The following is a 15,458-nucleotide window of genomic DNA, read 5'->3' as shown; positions in this document are numbered from 1 at the left end:
GCAAAGAGGCTTGTTACCAAGCATGCACAGGTAAGAGAAGAGCATGAGAGGGTTTCTGAGTGATCCAACCCCCTCCCCTGGTAATGGACTAGAAATTAAGAATAAAGTGCCAGTTATAGGAACCTCCTTTTAAAGAAAAAGGAGGATAAAAAGGAGGAGCAGCAAATATTATAATATTCTTCCAAGACTACAGACGATTGCTCATGCAAGCATACATTTTGTAAAGTGATTTAATGCTGCTTGTATAATGATATTATTCAGTGTACTGTGTGAGATTATTCTATTTAAATGTGCTGACATTTTAGTTATAGAGTCCTAATGTAGACAAACCATGGGTACTCCTATTTGAATGCTTGGATACCATAGCAATCTATGAAAGAGAAATTTAACCCAAGATTTAGTTTCCTTTCTGACACTGTTACAAGCTGTCATGAGTCCATGCAGTATGGGCTATTACTGCTAAAAGAGTAAAATAAGAAAGTTAAATTTCGAAGATTTAGAAATGGAGGCTCAATGGCTCAAAAACTACTACTGATAGAGTGACACTTGAATGTTGATATTCTTAAATCTAGGCAGCTGTAAATGAACACACGGTTGACCATGAAAATATCCAGCATGACCTACAGAATCTGATTTGATCATACTGTATAAAAGTGGTAGAAAGCCCAGTAGCTCAAATAAAGTTAAAAGGAAATGAAGATGATCATGTAGAGAGCAAGATAGGAAAGAGTGTAGTGAAGGGTGGATACTATAAAAAACAGCAACATAATCTCATGACTTTGAAAGACAAAGTTTTCCACTTAGACCCTAAAACTTTAAATTCTACAAGTTACATGGAACTATATAAATTCACAAAATGATGTGAAGACATACTGTAGTCCCAGTGCCCCAAGTTCCAGGTCTTTAAATTGCCTTTTATTAAGAGAACAAGTATTTACTGAAACGTGCAATGGATCTTGGGATGGGAAAAACTAGTTAGTTTGAGGACGCCTTGATTTTGGAGAGTAAAGATGGGCCAGGAAAGCCAACCTGGTTGGTTCCCTTACAGAAGCACTGCATGCTGAGCACAGTGCTCTCTCTGTTTTCCTTTGCCTGGTCCTTCTGTGGATGAGCTTCATTTTCTTGGGATGACCGGTCCATGAGGATGGTCCTATTAGAGGGGAGAGAGGGGTAGATATTGTATAGGCAGCCAACAGCATCTGTGTAGGTATTATGGTTGGTCCATCCTGGGTCAGGTGCCCACTCACGGACCACTCACTGTGGCTTTGAAACAAGAATCATCTAGGGAGATGGCAGCACCCACTTACACCTTCAGGCAAAGTGGTGAAAATGGTCCCCTAAACAAGGAAGATGTTCCTAGAGATAGAAAGCAATCCTATCTATTTCTTCTAATATTACCAAATCTCAATGGCTTAAAAATAACAAGTATTAGCGGGGCGTGGTGGCATACCACCTATGATTCCTGCACTCAGGAGGCTGAGGCAGGAGGATCACTGCAAGTTTGAGGCCAGCCTAGGCTGTATAGTAAGTTCAAGGCTGCCTGAATTACATAGCAAGACCCTGTCTCAAAAAACCAAACCAAACCAAACCAAGCCAAATCCCCCACAAAAACAGAAAGGCCCCTAAATAATTAAAAAATAATAAATATTTATTACCAAAGAATTTCTGTACATCAAGAATTTCTGTAGTTTAGTTCTGTGTCTTTGACTCAAAGTCTCCCACAAGGCTCGAATCCAGCTGGGGTACAGGGGTAGAATGTTCTTTTGTGTGTGTGTGTGTGTGTGTGTGTGTGTGTGTGTGTGGTACTGGGGCTTGAACCTAGAGCCTTTGCACTGAGCTACACCCCTACCCCTTTTTTTTATTTTGAGAGACAGGATCTTTCTGAGTCACTAAGTGGCCCGCAATGGGACTGAACTTGCAGTCCTCCTGCCTCAGCCTCCTAGATTGCTGGGATTACAGGCATGTAATCCATTACTATGCCTGGCTTGGGGCACAGTCTTTGCGGCTCAGTTGGGGGATGATCTGCTTCTAAGTTCACTCATGTGGCTGTTGGCAGGGTCTCTGGCCCTTGCCTGCTGTTGGCCAGTGTACTAGTCAGCTTGGATCTTAAGTGTCCACCAAAGGCCCATGTGCTAAGGGTTTGCCCCTCAGCTTGGCAATATTAGATGGCAGAATCTTTGAGAGGTGGGGTGTCGTGGGAGGGCATCAGATCATGGTGGGTGTGTGGCATTAAAGCTATTTGTGGGATCCCAGCCCCTTTCTCTCCCTCTGCTCTACTCCCTGCCCAAGATGGTGAGCACTTTTGCTCCACCGCACGCTCCTGCCATGATGTGCTGCCTCGCCATAGGCCCAAGGCAACATGGCCAATAAACCATGGACTGAATCCAACCTCTGAAACCATGAACCAAAATAAGCTTTTCTCTTTATAAGCTGGTCAGCTCAGGCATCTTTTAGAGTAATAGAAAGCTGACTAAGAAAGGCTGCTACAGTGAAATTCTGTAGCCTGGATGGTATAAATAACGGGTATTTATTTATTTATTGGATCTTTTTGAGACAGGGTCTTGCTATGCAGTTCAGGCTGGCTGTGAGCTTACACTGTAGCCCAGGCTGATCTCGAGTTTGCAATGATCCTCCTGCCTCAGCCTCCTGAGTGCTGGGATTACAGGCATGTGCCACCTCGCCTGGCAGGGCATTTATTCCTTACAGATCCGGAGGCTGGGAACTCAGACCTGTCAGCAGGTTTGTCTTGGTGAAGATTCTCTTCCTGCTTGCAGACAGCTGCCTCCTTGCTGTGCCGTTCCATGGAGAAACAGAGAGGGCGAGGAAGGCCTGGTTTCTCTTCTTCTTCTTAGAAGGACCCTAACTCCATCATGGGGCTTCACCCTTACAGACCTCATCTGAAGCTAATTATCTCTTAAAGGCCCACATTCTGATCATTGGAGATTAGAGTTTCAGCCTATGAATGCAGGGGACACATTTAGTCCATAATAACTAAAAATATCAATTCCTTAATGCATAGTTTCTCTACAGGACAGCTTATGAACCAGCTGTTTTTCCTCCGAGCAAGTGGGTAAGAGAGAGCACTCAAGACAGAAGCCACAGTCTTTGTGTAAACTCGCCTCTAAGGTTACATTTTAGCACTTTCACTGCATTATATTTGTTTAAAGTGAGTCGCACATTCCAGGGGAGAGGAGTACTCAGCTGGGGCCCGAATACCAAGAGGCAGAGACCACTGGTGAGCGTTTCTGCAGGCTGCCTACGACAGATAATACAATGAAAGACCGCTATATTGAGCAGAGATAGTCTAAAAATCAGTAATTATAGTCCGACCGTAATGAGCATGTTAATATAAAAGGTGCTAACAGGTGGTGGTGCTACATACAGAAGGTTTAAAATTTCTGTTTTTATTAAATATGAAACTGATATACAAAATTGATATCTATAACACACATGTAGGCTATAAACAAGAGTGATACGCACACGACTGCACTACCTAGTAGAAAAGAAGGGGTGACGAGGACTCGCAAGGTCTCCAGTGCCACCCGTTCCCTCCTTCTCAGGCCTCACCGTCATGCTGAATTTTGTGATCATTATTCACTTTGTCTTACTGTTTTACCACAGACGCTCGTATCCCTACACAAATACCGCTTGACTTTTTCCTGCCTTCGACTTTAAATGGAGTCACATACGTATGCACTTCTCTCAAGATGATGCTCTGAAGTTTATCCACCTGATGACTTCACACTAATGTTTTCAGTTTGAACCAAACCTCACTGAACTCTTCACACATCGCCCCAACACAAGAGCAAACTTAAGTCATTGTCTGAGCCGTGAGCTTTCCCTTCATTTTTCTACGCAACATTGTATGACATATGACAACTGATTTAAATGTGTCTTGATGGACCTTTGGGTTAGTTCTTTTTGCTTGGTCAATAGAGCTTCTGTGAATATCACTGAGCTTGCTCCTGGCATCCTTGTGCAAAAATCTTCTTCCCAGACTACACCTGGAAAAGGAAGTGTTGGGTCAAAGGCATTTCAGCTTTAAGAGATAATGCCAAATTGTTTTCCAAGGTAGGTATAGTAATTTACTTTCCTACCAATATTGAGTAAAGGTTCCAGTTATTCTAAATCCTATCCAACCCTTGATGCTGTCTCAGTTTTTCATTTTTGCCAATCTGGAAGGCATTAAATGGCATTTAGAGGTTTTGATTTGTATTTCAAACACGAATTGTAATGTTTTACCATACTGGCAAGTACTATCCAGTGATCAAATGAGATTCTGAACTCTATATTTAACTTTTAGCTGTCATCTGTGCAACTATTTACAACTGTTACTTTAGCTAAACATCACACCTGCCCAAATTCTTTGGATAAAAGTGAACTGCAAAGAATCAAGATTTGGGGATGGGGATGTGGCTCAGTGGTAGGGCTCTTGCCTTACATGCACAAGGCTCTGGGTTCAGTCCCCAGCACATTAAAAAAAAGTTTAAAAAAAGAATCAAGATTTGGAATAATAACTTACTGTCATCCCTGTATTGCAAAGTGGTATGGGTATAGATAATAAAATGGCAAAGAAAATAATTTTCACGCTGGGAGTGTAGCTCAGTGATAGAGTAAATGCTTGGCATGCACAATGCCGCAGTTCAGTTCCTAGCATGGTTACACACACACAAGACTCAGGGGAAACTAATTTTCATGGACATTTGTCTCGGTTACCTTTTCTTGCTGCTGGGACAAAATACCTGACGCCCAAAATTAAGGAAGGAAAAGTTTATTTTGCTTACAGTTTGTGGAAGTTTCAGTCTGTATTTGGCAGATTATAAGGCAGAGTGGCACGTGGCAGAGGGCTGTATCTCAGGGTGGCAGCACACAGCTAAGCTGCAAGCACCCACCAGGGCGGAATGGGGGAGGAATGCCCCCAAGCAGCTTCTTCCTCTCCCTTACATATGCAAACTATCCACTCTAGGGCGGGTGCAGCTCTCACACCCATATTTAAATTCTAAAAGCCTGCCCCATGTCCCCATGAGGCATTGGGGGGACACGCAGACATAAACCATAACAACATTGTACTTCTTACATATTTAAGTTAGTATTTTATGTGAACGTATTATAAATGAATTAAGAGAAAAAGTAAGTCGCGCCCATGTGGTTTATACCCCATCTCTGCTGCCTTAAAGGATATACTGTACAAGAAAAAAGTGAGACCTCTGTGGGCCTGACACTTTTTGTCCCAGGAGATGGTGGTGTTATTAAAGCCTTAACAGGATTTGCATCGTCAGGGATTTAGATATCACTCTGGCTTGTTAATTTTGGATGGTAAACCTGCTGACATAGGGATTGATTAAATGCTAAACTTAGTGAGGTCACATCCTGATTGGACTTGATTCAAGAAACGTGTTCCAGGACAAGGCCAAGGTCCAAGTGCAAGGCCAAATAGGCAAGAAATCAGCTGAGCAGTATCAGCCACTGGGAGTCTGACCTGGAAAGTAGAGCTCAAGAAATGGAACTTGCCGAGCATTTGGCTTAATTGCAGGATGAACTTGGACCCTAGGTGGCTGAGTGGACCTGACTTGTTTTTGGTTTTGTTTTGTTTTTTTGAGACAGGGTCTTGCTACATAGTTCAGGCTGGCCTTGACCTCACTATGTAGTCCAGGCTGGCCTCTCACTTGTGGCAATTCTGCCTGCCAAGCACTGGGATTACAGGCGTGGCCCACCGTGCCCCCGACAAGTAACCCTGACTTGGGAAGGGGTTGAGCAGTGACAGAACAAATGGTGGAAAAGTGCTGGGTGTAGTGGCTGGGGATTTAGCTCAGCGGCAAAGTGCCTGCCTGGCAAGCAGAAGGTCGTGAGTTCAGTTCCCGGTACCGGAAAAAAACAACAAAAAAAAGAAAAACAAGACAAAAACAACAACAACAAAAAACTGCTGGGTGCACTTGGTCTTCTGTCAGCATTAGCTGAGAAAATAAGTCAGTTTGCAACTCATGGGTTGGAGCAAAAAATTTACATTATTGCAAAGCAATTTAGCATATCCACGAAGAACTTAACATGTTCTTGTTTTTCAGCCATGTAATTCTACCTCTAAGAATCTGCCCTGCTGAATTGCGGCTTCTACCCACAGCACTGTTACCCTCCCCTGCGCTCTCGGTTTCCTCACCCGCCAACTCCTGCCTATTTAGTCTACAGCCCCAGTCATGTTCTGGGAAGTGCACCTTTCAATTTCACGCCCAGCATTTCCTTGTTTGAGCTCTTGATAGGAGAATCTGCTCGGCAGATTATCGTTCCAAATCATGCAAGTAATAGGTCTTTGGCCAATCTACGGATTGGCGGCCCTGGATCAGATGTCTTCCCATGGGCCAATCAGCTCAGACCGAGAGGGGACAGCAGCCCGTCACTTCTCAGTGCAGACACCAGTGATGGGGCAGTTCCCCCTGTAAAGGGTAATCACTGAGGGCAGGCAAGCGCTGTCTCCGGAAAAGGAATCTAAGGAGACAGATTGGTGATCAAGAGGTGCATTAAAGTGCTTTTACAGTGCACTCGCGCGCGCGCGCGCGCGCACACGCACACACACACACACACACACACACACACACACACACACACGGTGCTAGTCACAGAGTAGGACTGATACGTGTAATAGGCTATCTGGGTGTTGGATAGGGAGCAACTAACGCAATGACTTTGAAGACATGAAAAACCCTGGGAAGTGCCCACAAAATATTACTTGGGGAAAAAAGTCTATGAAACTATATTGGTGAGAATTTTCTAAGAAAAACTTGGCATGTTTATTTTTTAATCTGTAAGGAAAGGTTAACGGGCTAGTATGTGCTAATTGGTGGCATGCAAGCTCTTTGATCAGTTTCCAAATGTTCCCTAAAGAAAGGGTCCTCTTATGACCGCCGCCACCGCGGCGCTGGGACCTGAACCCAGGACTCTGCATCTGCTAGGCAGGCACTCTGCCACTGAACGACACCCCCTGCCCTCGGGAGCTTTTTTACAACTCAGGGAGACGCTAAGTACTGCGGCCCACTTTCGTTCATTCCTACCGGGCCGGGCGGCCGGCTTCCCCGCCCCGCGCCAGGGCCGCCCCACCCCCACCCCCGCGCAGGCCTCGCTCCGCCCTCCCCTTCTCCCGCGGGAAAAGGCCCCTTTCCGCCGCGGGCCGCTTTTCTGCCCGCAAACCTTTCTCCGTTTATTGGGGGGCCGGCGGCCGCGGGCCCCGCCCCTTCCGCCTTCTGGGGCTCTCGGACTCCGCCCGGCCGCGCCATGGCTCCGCTACGCTTCTCCGCCAACCTGTCCTGGCTGTTCCCCGAGCTCCCCGGCCTTCCCGAGCGGTTGCAGGCCGCGAGCCGCGCGGGCTTCGAGGCCGCCGAGGTGGCCTGGCCGTACGCGGAGCCGCCCGAGGCGCTGGCGCAGGCGGCGCGGGCGGCAGGGCTGCGGCTGGTGCTGATCAACACGCCGCCGGGTGCGCCGGGCCAGGCCGGGCCGGGAGGGGCCGGGAGGGGCAGGGACACGGGCGCGCGAGCCGGGAATGAGGCCCGTTCTCTCCGCAGGAGACCAAGAGAAGGGGGAGATGGGGCTGGGGGCCGTGCCCGGGAGACAGGCGGCCTTCCGAGAGGGGCTGGAGAAGGCGGTGCTGTACGCCAAGACTCTGGGCTGCCCCAGGTATCCCGCCGTCCTCCCTGCGGCCGGAGGTCAGGAGGAGGGCGCCAGCGCGCTCGGAGGCGCAGGAGCCCGAGCGAACTTGCCCTCAGCCCCTCGTAGTCCTGATCCTTTGTAAACTGCCTTTTGTGTTTGATCTGTGTCATTCCGTGTGCCCAGCTTTCATGCTGACCCCATGCTGGGCGCTCAGTCTGACCAGGGCCACAGTAACACAAACACAGCCAGTGATCCACTGGCGAGAAGCTGCGGGAGCGGGTGTGGCTGGCGCTGGCCCCGACCGACCGGGAGGGGAGAAAGCCGCTGCAGACGCTTGGACGGAGTGGAGTGGGCGTCCGCAAGGACGCAGGGGCAGGGGCAGAGGCAGCTTGGGGTATTTAGCCAAATTCCTGAGGCCGGAGCTGTGGCCTGTTGGGGTCGAGAGGGCCTGAATTCCGGGAAACTGCTTGAACTTGGGATGTGGCCCTACCAGATCAGGAGGTGGGAGCTTCAAACCAGGACTGAGCAAATGTCAAATCCTGCAGAGGTCAAGTAGATTTGCTGGGAAGGAACTGACGAGGGGCTCATTACTTGCGTGGTGAGTGTGGGGGAGGAAACAGAAGGGAAGAGGCTAAGCAACAGACACAAGGAGAGGAAGCACACAAGCAGCACGGGATGCCCAGGAACAAGGGTGACAACGTGTTTAAAATGCAAGAGCGGGGCTGGGGATTTAGCTCAGCGGCAAAAGCGCCTGCCTGGCAAGCGCAAGGTCGTGAGTTCGGTTCCCGGTACCGGAGAAAAACAACAACAAAAAAAACCCAAAAAAAACCCAAATAAGATGCAAGAGCCAGGCATGCTTAGGGGCTGCGAAGGACCAAAGGGGAGGGCGGCGTAGGGTGGTACTGCACAGGACGAGTAGTGGACTGAGGTCCCTGGGCCAGGCGGATGGGTTACCTTAAGGTGCCTGGGGAGGGTGGGCGACTTGGTCCCGGGCGGACACAGCACTATCAGGCCACTGGGATTGCCAGCAGCGGTGCCCACATGGGATAGGCTGAGGAGCTGGAGACTGGTGAGGGCTGGCCCGGTCCGACGCACATGGTGGGCCAAGGGTGAGGCCTCCAGCCTCATCTTCCCCACAGGATCCACCTGATGGCTGGCCGGGTACCCCAGGGAGCTGATGGAGCAGCAGTCAGGGGTGAGATGGAGACAGTTTTCCTGGAGAACTTGAGGCACGCAGCTGGGGTTTTGGCTCAGGTGAGGTGGAAGCATATGCTTGGGGGTTCAGTGGGGAGAGATGAAGCAAAAGGCTGGGCGGAAGGACAGGTGAGGGTGCTGGGCAGTGACTGAGGAGGACAAACGTGTGGAGCTTTACTCACAGCACACAACATGATGCCAGGAGAACCTCGTGGGACTACTGGAGCCCATTAACACCCGAGTCACTGACCCCCGGTACTTCCTGGACACACCCCAGCAGGGTAGGACCCAGCCCCATCCCCTGTCTCTCTTGGCTCTAGTGCTCTCCTTGTCTCACAGCCCCTCCCTGGCCTCTCCCTAGCGGCAGCCATCTTGCAGAAGGTTGGAAGACCCAACCTCCAGTTACAGATGGTGAGTGGAACAAAGGGGCACTTCTCAGAGAGCCTGTTTTCTCCCAGTCTGGGAAGAATGGTGGGGGCCCCTGAGGGGTGACTAGCATTCTCTTCCCCAGGACATATTCCACTGGCAGATCATGGATGGGAACCTGACTGGAAACATCCGGGCGTTCTTGCCCATTGTTGGTGAGGGGGCCCCCTCTTTTCTTTCTGGTCTGCTGTGCTTCCTCGTATACCCTTTAAACCCCCAGTGTCCTTCAGGCTTTGGCAGGAGCCTGGTCCCATGTCTGCCCACCTCTGTCCCCAGGGCATGTGCAGGTAGCACAGGTCCCAGGCCGAGGGGAACCAGGCAGCCCCGGGGAGCTGTGCTTCCCCTACCTCTTCCAGCTGCTGGAAGACGAGGGCTACCAAGGCTTTGTGGGCTGCGAGTACCGGCCTCAAGGTGAGGCTCCTGGGAAAGGGCTCTGGGGGGAAAGGCATTAGACAGGGGCTGTTTTCTCCATGTGGGATGAGATGCCACTGCCTCCCTCTCCCCGCAGGAGACACAGTGGAGGGCCTGAGTTGGCTCCGCTCATACTGGGACAGGCGGGGCCACCCACGGGCTGGCCAGTGAGGTCCTGCATACCACCCACATGCCTCTGGGACAGTGACTGAGCCTCTGCATCTCCTCTGAATTAAAGACAACTTGCTGAATACTTGTACATGTGTATGTTGTAGGGCTGGGGGACACACAGTGTCTAATGCTTCAGTGTCTCTGGGCTGCTTTCCTGCCACTGAAAAGGGACGCATGGCTCATGCTCCAGTCTTCTGGTTGGTGCCAGGGTTGCCACGGAGATGGGGAACTTCTGAGCCTTGTTTACAGAGAGGAACCAAGGGTCCACGTGTAGAAGGGCTTGACACTGGTCACACGTGCTTCAAAGGCAGAGCTGGGACTGGAACCAAGGTTCGTATCTCAATGGTAATGTCAGCAGTGATGTCCAAGTGGGAATGAAGACTAGAGGGTTAAGGGGCATGTGGCTGAGAGTCAGTGAAGGCTGGAAGGCAGAGTTCGGGTAGCGCTTGAGTGGGGAGTACCTGCCACCTAGTGCAAAGAACTCCCAGGATGTCACTGGGGGACAGGAAGGAGTCACCCCCTCTGAAAGGGCTGAGGAGCCTGGGCAGCGCTGGGCCCCTCAGAGCGGACCCGGGCCTCTGGGGTCCTGGGCTGGCCAGCGTCTGGGAGGGCAGGCCCTGCTGTCAGGCGGTGGCGGCACATCCCCAGCCACGGAGCCTCTGGTATCACCGCGGTGAAGCTCACGGGGCCCAGGCCAGTCCAGCCTCATGTGCACAACTCATGGATCCATGAGTCAACAAACCGTGACGTCAGGGGTTCGCTTCCTCAGAGGAGGCGGGTCCACAGGGTGAAACAAGCCGTGTTGATGACGGACTCTAAATGGTGGTAGGTAGAGACCAGCTGTGCAGGGGGGCTCTCGCTGTCCTGAGGCTGCACAGGGAAAGGCTCTCGGAAAACCACCGTCAGAGACTGTGGGGACATGGTGGGGTGCAGTGGTCAGAGAAGGCCAAGGCTGGGGACAGGGAGCTGGGCTCAAGAGTGGGCACCCTGACCCAGTGGGCTCTGAAGTGGAGATGTGAGTTACAGCCTCCCAGTAAGCTCATGCAAAGGTTCCTATTCTTACCGTTTTTCCCAAGTGGGAGTCCAAAAACACTAGCACAAAACAGTCAGTGAACTTCTGATTCAGTACCACCTGTAGTGACAGAGGAAATGGGGTGGAGAGTGAGCTCTGCCTCACCTGAGGTGGCACGGACCTTCTTGCAGGGCAGCGGGTAGACCTGGGAAGACACGCTGAGGCCTCTTTCTACCACACCCAGGTCCCTCAGGGCTGTGTCTCCAAATCAAGCCTCAGTCTGCATTTTTGCTGGCTCACTGGTCAGCCTGCCTGGAGCCAGGCACTCACGCTAATCAACAAAAGGAGGTTCTCAGCCCGCGGCACAGCCTCTCTGAGCTCCCTGAATTGGCCCCTAATGTCTGGCGCTGCGATTCTCCCAAGGCTTCAGTACCTATTCCCAGGGCTGCTGCCTAATCTCTCCTGAGTTCCCGTCTTCCACATCCCCGTATCTAGACAGCGAAGGTGCCCATGGGCCTCAGAGCCAACTGTCCCAAGCGGAACTCTTTTCCCAAGCCCGCCCCTGCTAGCATCCCACAGTCAAGCGTACCCAGCTGCCCACACCACTGCAGCCTTGTCCTGACACACCTCGGCTCTCCAGATGACTCAGTTCTGGAAACAAATCCTCCCCATGAGCACTGTGCCAGGCTGCAATCCCACTCTCATTTGCAGTCTTCTTGTGCGCCTCCTCTCCGGAGCCCAGCTCTCAGCCTTTTAATTCTCCCCCCGCCACTGTAGCTCTTTTGTTTCTATCTATCCCTCACGGCTGTGTTTTCTAACTTTGATGTGCACACAGATCACCGGGGGATGTTGCCGACCTGCAGATCTCTAGTGTAAGGCAGGGTCTGAGTGTCTGCATCTTAGCAAATCCCCAAGGAACACTGCTGGCCTGAGAAGCACATTTTGCATAACCAGGCATTAGCGCCGACAGTTCCCCTCTGGGACTCCAGCCTCTGAGACCACCCAATGATGAAGTTCCAGAGCTCGGCCCCCAGGATCTCAAGCCAGAGTGTGTGTTCCAGTGCGCCTGAGGGCAACGCTCTCAGTGGAGTCTCAGCAGATCATGTGCTGGGGCATGGTGCTTGGTGCTCCAGGGTTTACCATGTGTCTGTGCAGTCCCATTTGATTGAGGCCCCACTCTAGCACACAGCTTGTTTGGTCAAACTGGGGCTCCTAGAGGGGACATCTGTCATCTCTGATGAAGATTTCTGCTCTTCCCCTTTTAGAGGAGGTTCAGGTGACTTACCAAGTACTGAGTTCCCAAGTCTGGGCTCTGGAAATGGCGGCAGCTCTGGGGAAAGCGGTTTAGGAGAACCTTGATCAGGCTCTGGTACCAGGAAACGGTCATCGACAGGAAGCAGTCCTGGGAGAGGGCCATAGGTCTGAATCGGCGGTGCCAGAGTTGGCCGAGACTTTCACCACCACCCCCACACGATCTGTGGAATCCCAGCACCCATCCCAGCCCATTCTGGAGCCCATGGTCCCTTACCAGCTGGGGGTCTATGTCCCCAATGGATTTGGCATGGACTGCCTCAAGGAGCTCCTCCAGCTCTGCCAGGGCCAGGCGCCCCCCTAGCCTCAGTCGGTCAGGCCCTGGTGGCTCCAGCAAGAAGAGGCGCTTCCAGAGGGTATCCCGACGGCAGTGCCCGCCAGCCAGTCGGACCAGCTGAGCCAGCCGTGCCCGGGCCATGCCCACCTCTGCTGCCAGTGGTGGGAACAGGGGAGCTGGGCCAGGGGCTAGCACAAGGCTGGAGGCCTCCCCAGGGCTACCAGCCAAGCTCCCAGGAGCCTCTGGCTCAGGTGGCAGTCTGGGTGGCTTCCGGAACCTGCGCATGTCAGCGGTGAGCCTGGGAAAGAGTTCTCGCTGGCTGGTGAGCACCACGAAGAACTGCAGCCTGCGTGAGGAGGAGCAGGAGTGTGGGACTCCCACCCAGCAGTAGGGGTCCAGGGTGACAGTGAGGGAGGGCTGGAAACGGGTATGTTCAGGGTGGAGAATCTGCTGACCGTAGAACATGCCGCTCGGCTTCTCCTTGCTCCTCAAAGGGTACAGCGCAGTGACAGACAAGCAGAGACACATCAAAGTCGTCCTGATGGCGAAGACCCTCAGAGTCCAGGTAGGAACCAGAGCTGTGCAGCAGGGGTTGGGGTAATGTCAATTCTGAGGTTTCAGTGGAATCAGCCCCACTCCTACCCAAGAAAACGCAAGTCTCCCTCCTGCAAGTATGACCCCACCTCAGCCCCACCAGCGCATCTGTTGGATGCTCTTCCAGCCTTACCTGTGCCATGCTGAGACCAGAGCATATTCATTATGCTCCGGGCCCCCAGGGCGGGCCATGCGCAGTGGTTTCATGTGGTAAGAGCTGGCGTGGTCAGCTACATAGTTGTACAGCTGGTGGGCCGCAATGAGTGGTGTGGGGAGCTCCAATGTCCCTAAGGGGCAAGGTGAAGGAGACAGCAGGTGCTAAGTGTGGGGGGGGCACCCTGAGTCAGGAAGCCTCTGACTGGCACAGTGGCTCAGCTTTCTTGGGGAGCTCCTCAAGGAGGATGCTGAAATGGAGAAAGTGGCCGAGAGCAGAGGGCATAAGCCCCTAACCCTGTATGACGCTGACCGTGAAGAACTTAAGACAGTCACAGACAAGCAGCACTGAGACAAGGCAGGAGTGATCCGAATGGTAAACAAGAGAGGGCTACTTGCCGGGGAGGTGCTCCCACCAGTCCTGGCCTGGAGACACCTTGTTCTTTTTTGGTCTCATTAGTTTGCCCTTGGGCACCGACCTTGGTAAATATGATTGCGGCCGAAGTGGGGTCCGTCGGGGTGGTGGGCCAGGAAGTGCCGTAGGAAGGTGGTAAGGTGGTAGCCGTGCCGCAGGACCAGGTGGGAGCCCAGCACATGCTGGTGCACGAGGCGCAGGTGGAAGTCATAGCTGAAGGAGTGCACGTGCATCAGATCCCGCACTCTGTCGCACTCCTCTGTGAACAGCATGGACAGCTGGGGAGGGCAGCAGGGTGTGGGTTAAGGTGCGGCAGCACAGGCTGCCCATCCACATTTCCTTCCTTCCAGGGAAGAAAAACCCCACAGTTCCTCCCTGTTGCTTGGGCCCAGGGGAAGCCTGCCAGCACAGCTTCTATGCAAAACCCTCCTCTTACTCTCACTTTTTAATGCTGGGTTGTAACACTCCATTTATACAAAAACAGGATCACTTTGAGACACTAAGCCTCCTTTCTCTGTATCCCAGACTCCACCACATTCGCCAGTGTTGCAAATGTCTGCTGAGGGAGTGTCTACTATGCGTTACCAGTGACTGCTCTAGGTACTGGGGACGCAGTGGGAAACAGAAATGACCTCCAACAAAGCTCCCCTCAGGAGCTTACAGTTCAACTCTGGAAGGTTTTAGGATAAAGGACGAAGCACAAAGTACACTAGAAGACGGGGCTGTGGTAAATCAGGCGGCGGTAAGGGGAGGTGCATTTACTATTAGAAACCTTTTCCGGGTTCGTCCCCGCTCTCCAGCTTTTTTTGCCCATCAATCTACCTGCTCCTCCCAAGCACACGTTCTCTCTCCCCTACACACTGCGCCTGTGCCCTTCGCCTGGAATAGGGCTCTCCCTGCCCCAGGTCCAGCTGGCTCCTGCTCATTCCCACAGCTGCCTGTGGAACGCGCAGCCAGGGCGAGGCCGGTGGGTCTCCTGACTGATGGGCTGGCCTGAGTGAACCCGACTGGAGGAGGAAGCAGGCGGAGCATGGAGTGGGTGCTTCTCTTGCTGGAAATCACCACCACCAACATTAACAACTGGCTGTGTGGCACTGGAGAGGCAGAGTCCACCCGGCATCTCTTGGGCCCACAGGGCTTATGAGGCGTAGGACGGGAAACATGCCGGAAGAGAGTCAGACTGGCTGTGCAATCTCGGGTTAGGTCTCAGTCTCTGTACTTCAGTTGCCTTGTCTACCATGGAGATAAGGTACAGCTCCAAAGTTAAAGGCAGTGCGGTGAACTATTGATGACGAGGACGATGAGCCTCAGTATCAGAGACCTAGAATTCAACCCTGAGGCTTCCACTGACCAGCTGTGTCCTCTACCAATCTCATCTGTAGAGGAGTAAACCGTCCCTCTTCACTTAGCAAACACACTAAATGCTTAATGAACAATGACAATCGTGATACAATTTAGAAATCTGAGCTGGGTTAGAGATTAGATGAGCAGGGTCAGAGAGCCCAGCTGGATTGAGACCGGGGACAAGGAGGACAGAAAGAAGTCCAGGGGAGTAATGGGTAGGTCCTTCCTTCCAATCCCACAGGAGTGTGAAGGGTGCCTGCCGGTCCCTTCTGGGCACTCTGGCCCAAGTAGGTTCCTGCACATAAAGTCACCATGCCTTTCTCGGGCATCTCATCTTGTGCTGTAGCTCCTGTGACCAGGTGTGCACACTCAAGTGAAAGGCATCTAGGCCGGGTGTGAGCTGACAGGAGCGCTCCACACAAAGGAGTCTGCTGTCTCTACTGGAACTCATCAGGGCCTAACTGCTGAGAAAGTACCTGAGCTAATGAGAAGGCTCAGGACATTCCTGGCAGCCA

General features: G+C 52.1%; 2 protein-coding genes across 5 annotated transcripts in view; one reads left to right on the top strand and one right to left on the bottom strand.

Moving 5' to 3' along the window:
- The first annotated feature begins 7,134 nt into the window (after positions 1–7,134).
- On the top strand, positions 7,135–9,917 carry Hyi (hydroxypyruvate isomerase (putative)). Of its 2 annotated transcripts, none has more exons than XM_013507750.1 (8): positions 7,135–7,462; positions 7,551–7,662; positions 8,775–8,889; positions 9,032–9,084; positions 9,191–9,240; positions 9,341–9,410; positions 9,532–9,666; positions 9,764–9,917. In XM_013507750.1, the coding sequence occupies exons 1-8, from the start codon at positions 7,264–7,266 to the stop codon at positions 9,876–9,878; spliced, it is 849 nt and encodes a 282-aa protein (XP_013363204.1). In that variant the 5' UTR covers positions 7,135–7,263; the 3' UTR covers positions 9,879–9,917. The 2 variants fall into 2 exon arrangements, with proteins under 2 accessions (XP_013363204.1, XP_005410712.1); XM_005410655.2 differs by having other exon boundaries at positions 7,136–7,462; positions 9,032–9,110.
- Szt2 (seizure threshold 2 homolog (mouse)) overlaps positions 9,914–15,458 on the bottom strand; it is a 49,025-nt gene continuing 43,480 nt past the window's right edge. For all 3 annotated transcript variants that reach the window (XM_005410657.2, XM_005410658.2, XM_013507749.1), the window contains 7 exons: positions 13,664–13,877; positions 13,165–13,318; positions 12,893–13,015; positions 12,378–12,783; positions 12,135–12,251; positions 10,901–10,969; positions 9,914–10,746 (listed from right to left, as the gene is read on the bottom strand). In XM_005410657.2, coding sequence (XP_005410714.1) covers positions 10,603–10,746; positions 10,901–10,969; positions 12,135–12,251; positions 12,378–12,783; positions 12,893–13,015; positions 13,165–13,318; positions 13,664–13,877 — 1,227 coding nt within the window. In that variant the 3' untranslated portion in view covers positions 9,914–10,602. The remainder of the gene's footprint in view (positions 10,747–10,900; positions 10,970–12,134; positions 12,252–12,377; positions 12,784–12,892; positions 13,016–13,164; positions 13,319–13,663; positions 13,878–15,458) is intronic.

Source organism: Chinchilla lanigera, unplaced genomic scaffold (assembly GCF_000276665.1).
Source record: "Chinchilla lanigera isolate Chin_1 unplaced genomic scaffold, ChiLan1.0 scaffold00136, whole genome shotgun sequence".
Classification (NCBI taxonomy): domain Eukaryota; kingdom Metazoa; phylum Chordata; class Mammalia; order Rodentia; family Chinchillidae; genus Chinchilla; species Chinchilla lanigera.
The sequence above is the reverse complement of the archived record's forward strand: the minus strand, read 5'-3'. Positions and strand labels throughout refer to the sequence as shown.

What these genes read in the sequence shown, in the direction of transcription:
- Hyi (XM_013507750.1), top strand. Translation starts at nt 7,264, where the DNA reads ATGGCTCCGCTACGCTTCTCCGCCAACCTGTCCTGGCTGTTCCCCGAG. An exon ending in CCAACCTCCAGTTACAGATG is followed by an intron (nt 9,241 to 9,340) that starts GTGAGTGGAACA and finishes TCTCTTCCCCAG; the next exon opens with GACATATTCCACTGGCAGAT. An exon ending in CTGCGAGTACCGGCCTCAAG is followed by an intron (nt 9,667 to 9,763) that starts GTGAGGCTCCTG and finishes CTCTCCCCGCAG; the next exon opens with GAGACACAGTGGAGGGCCTG.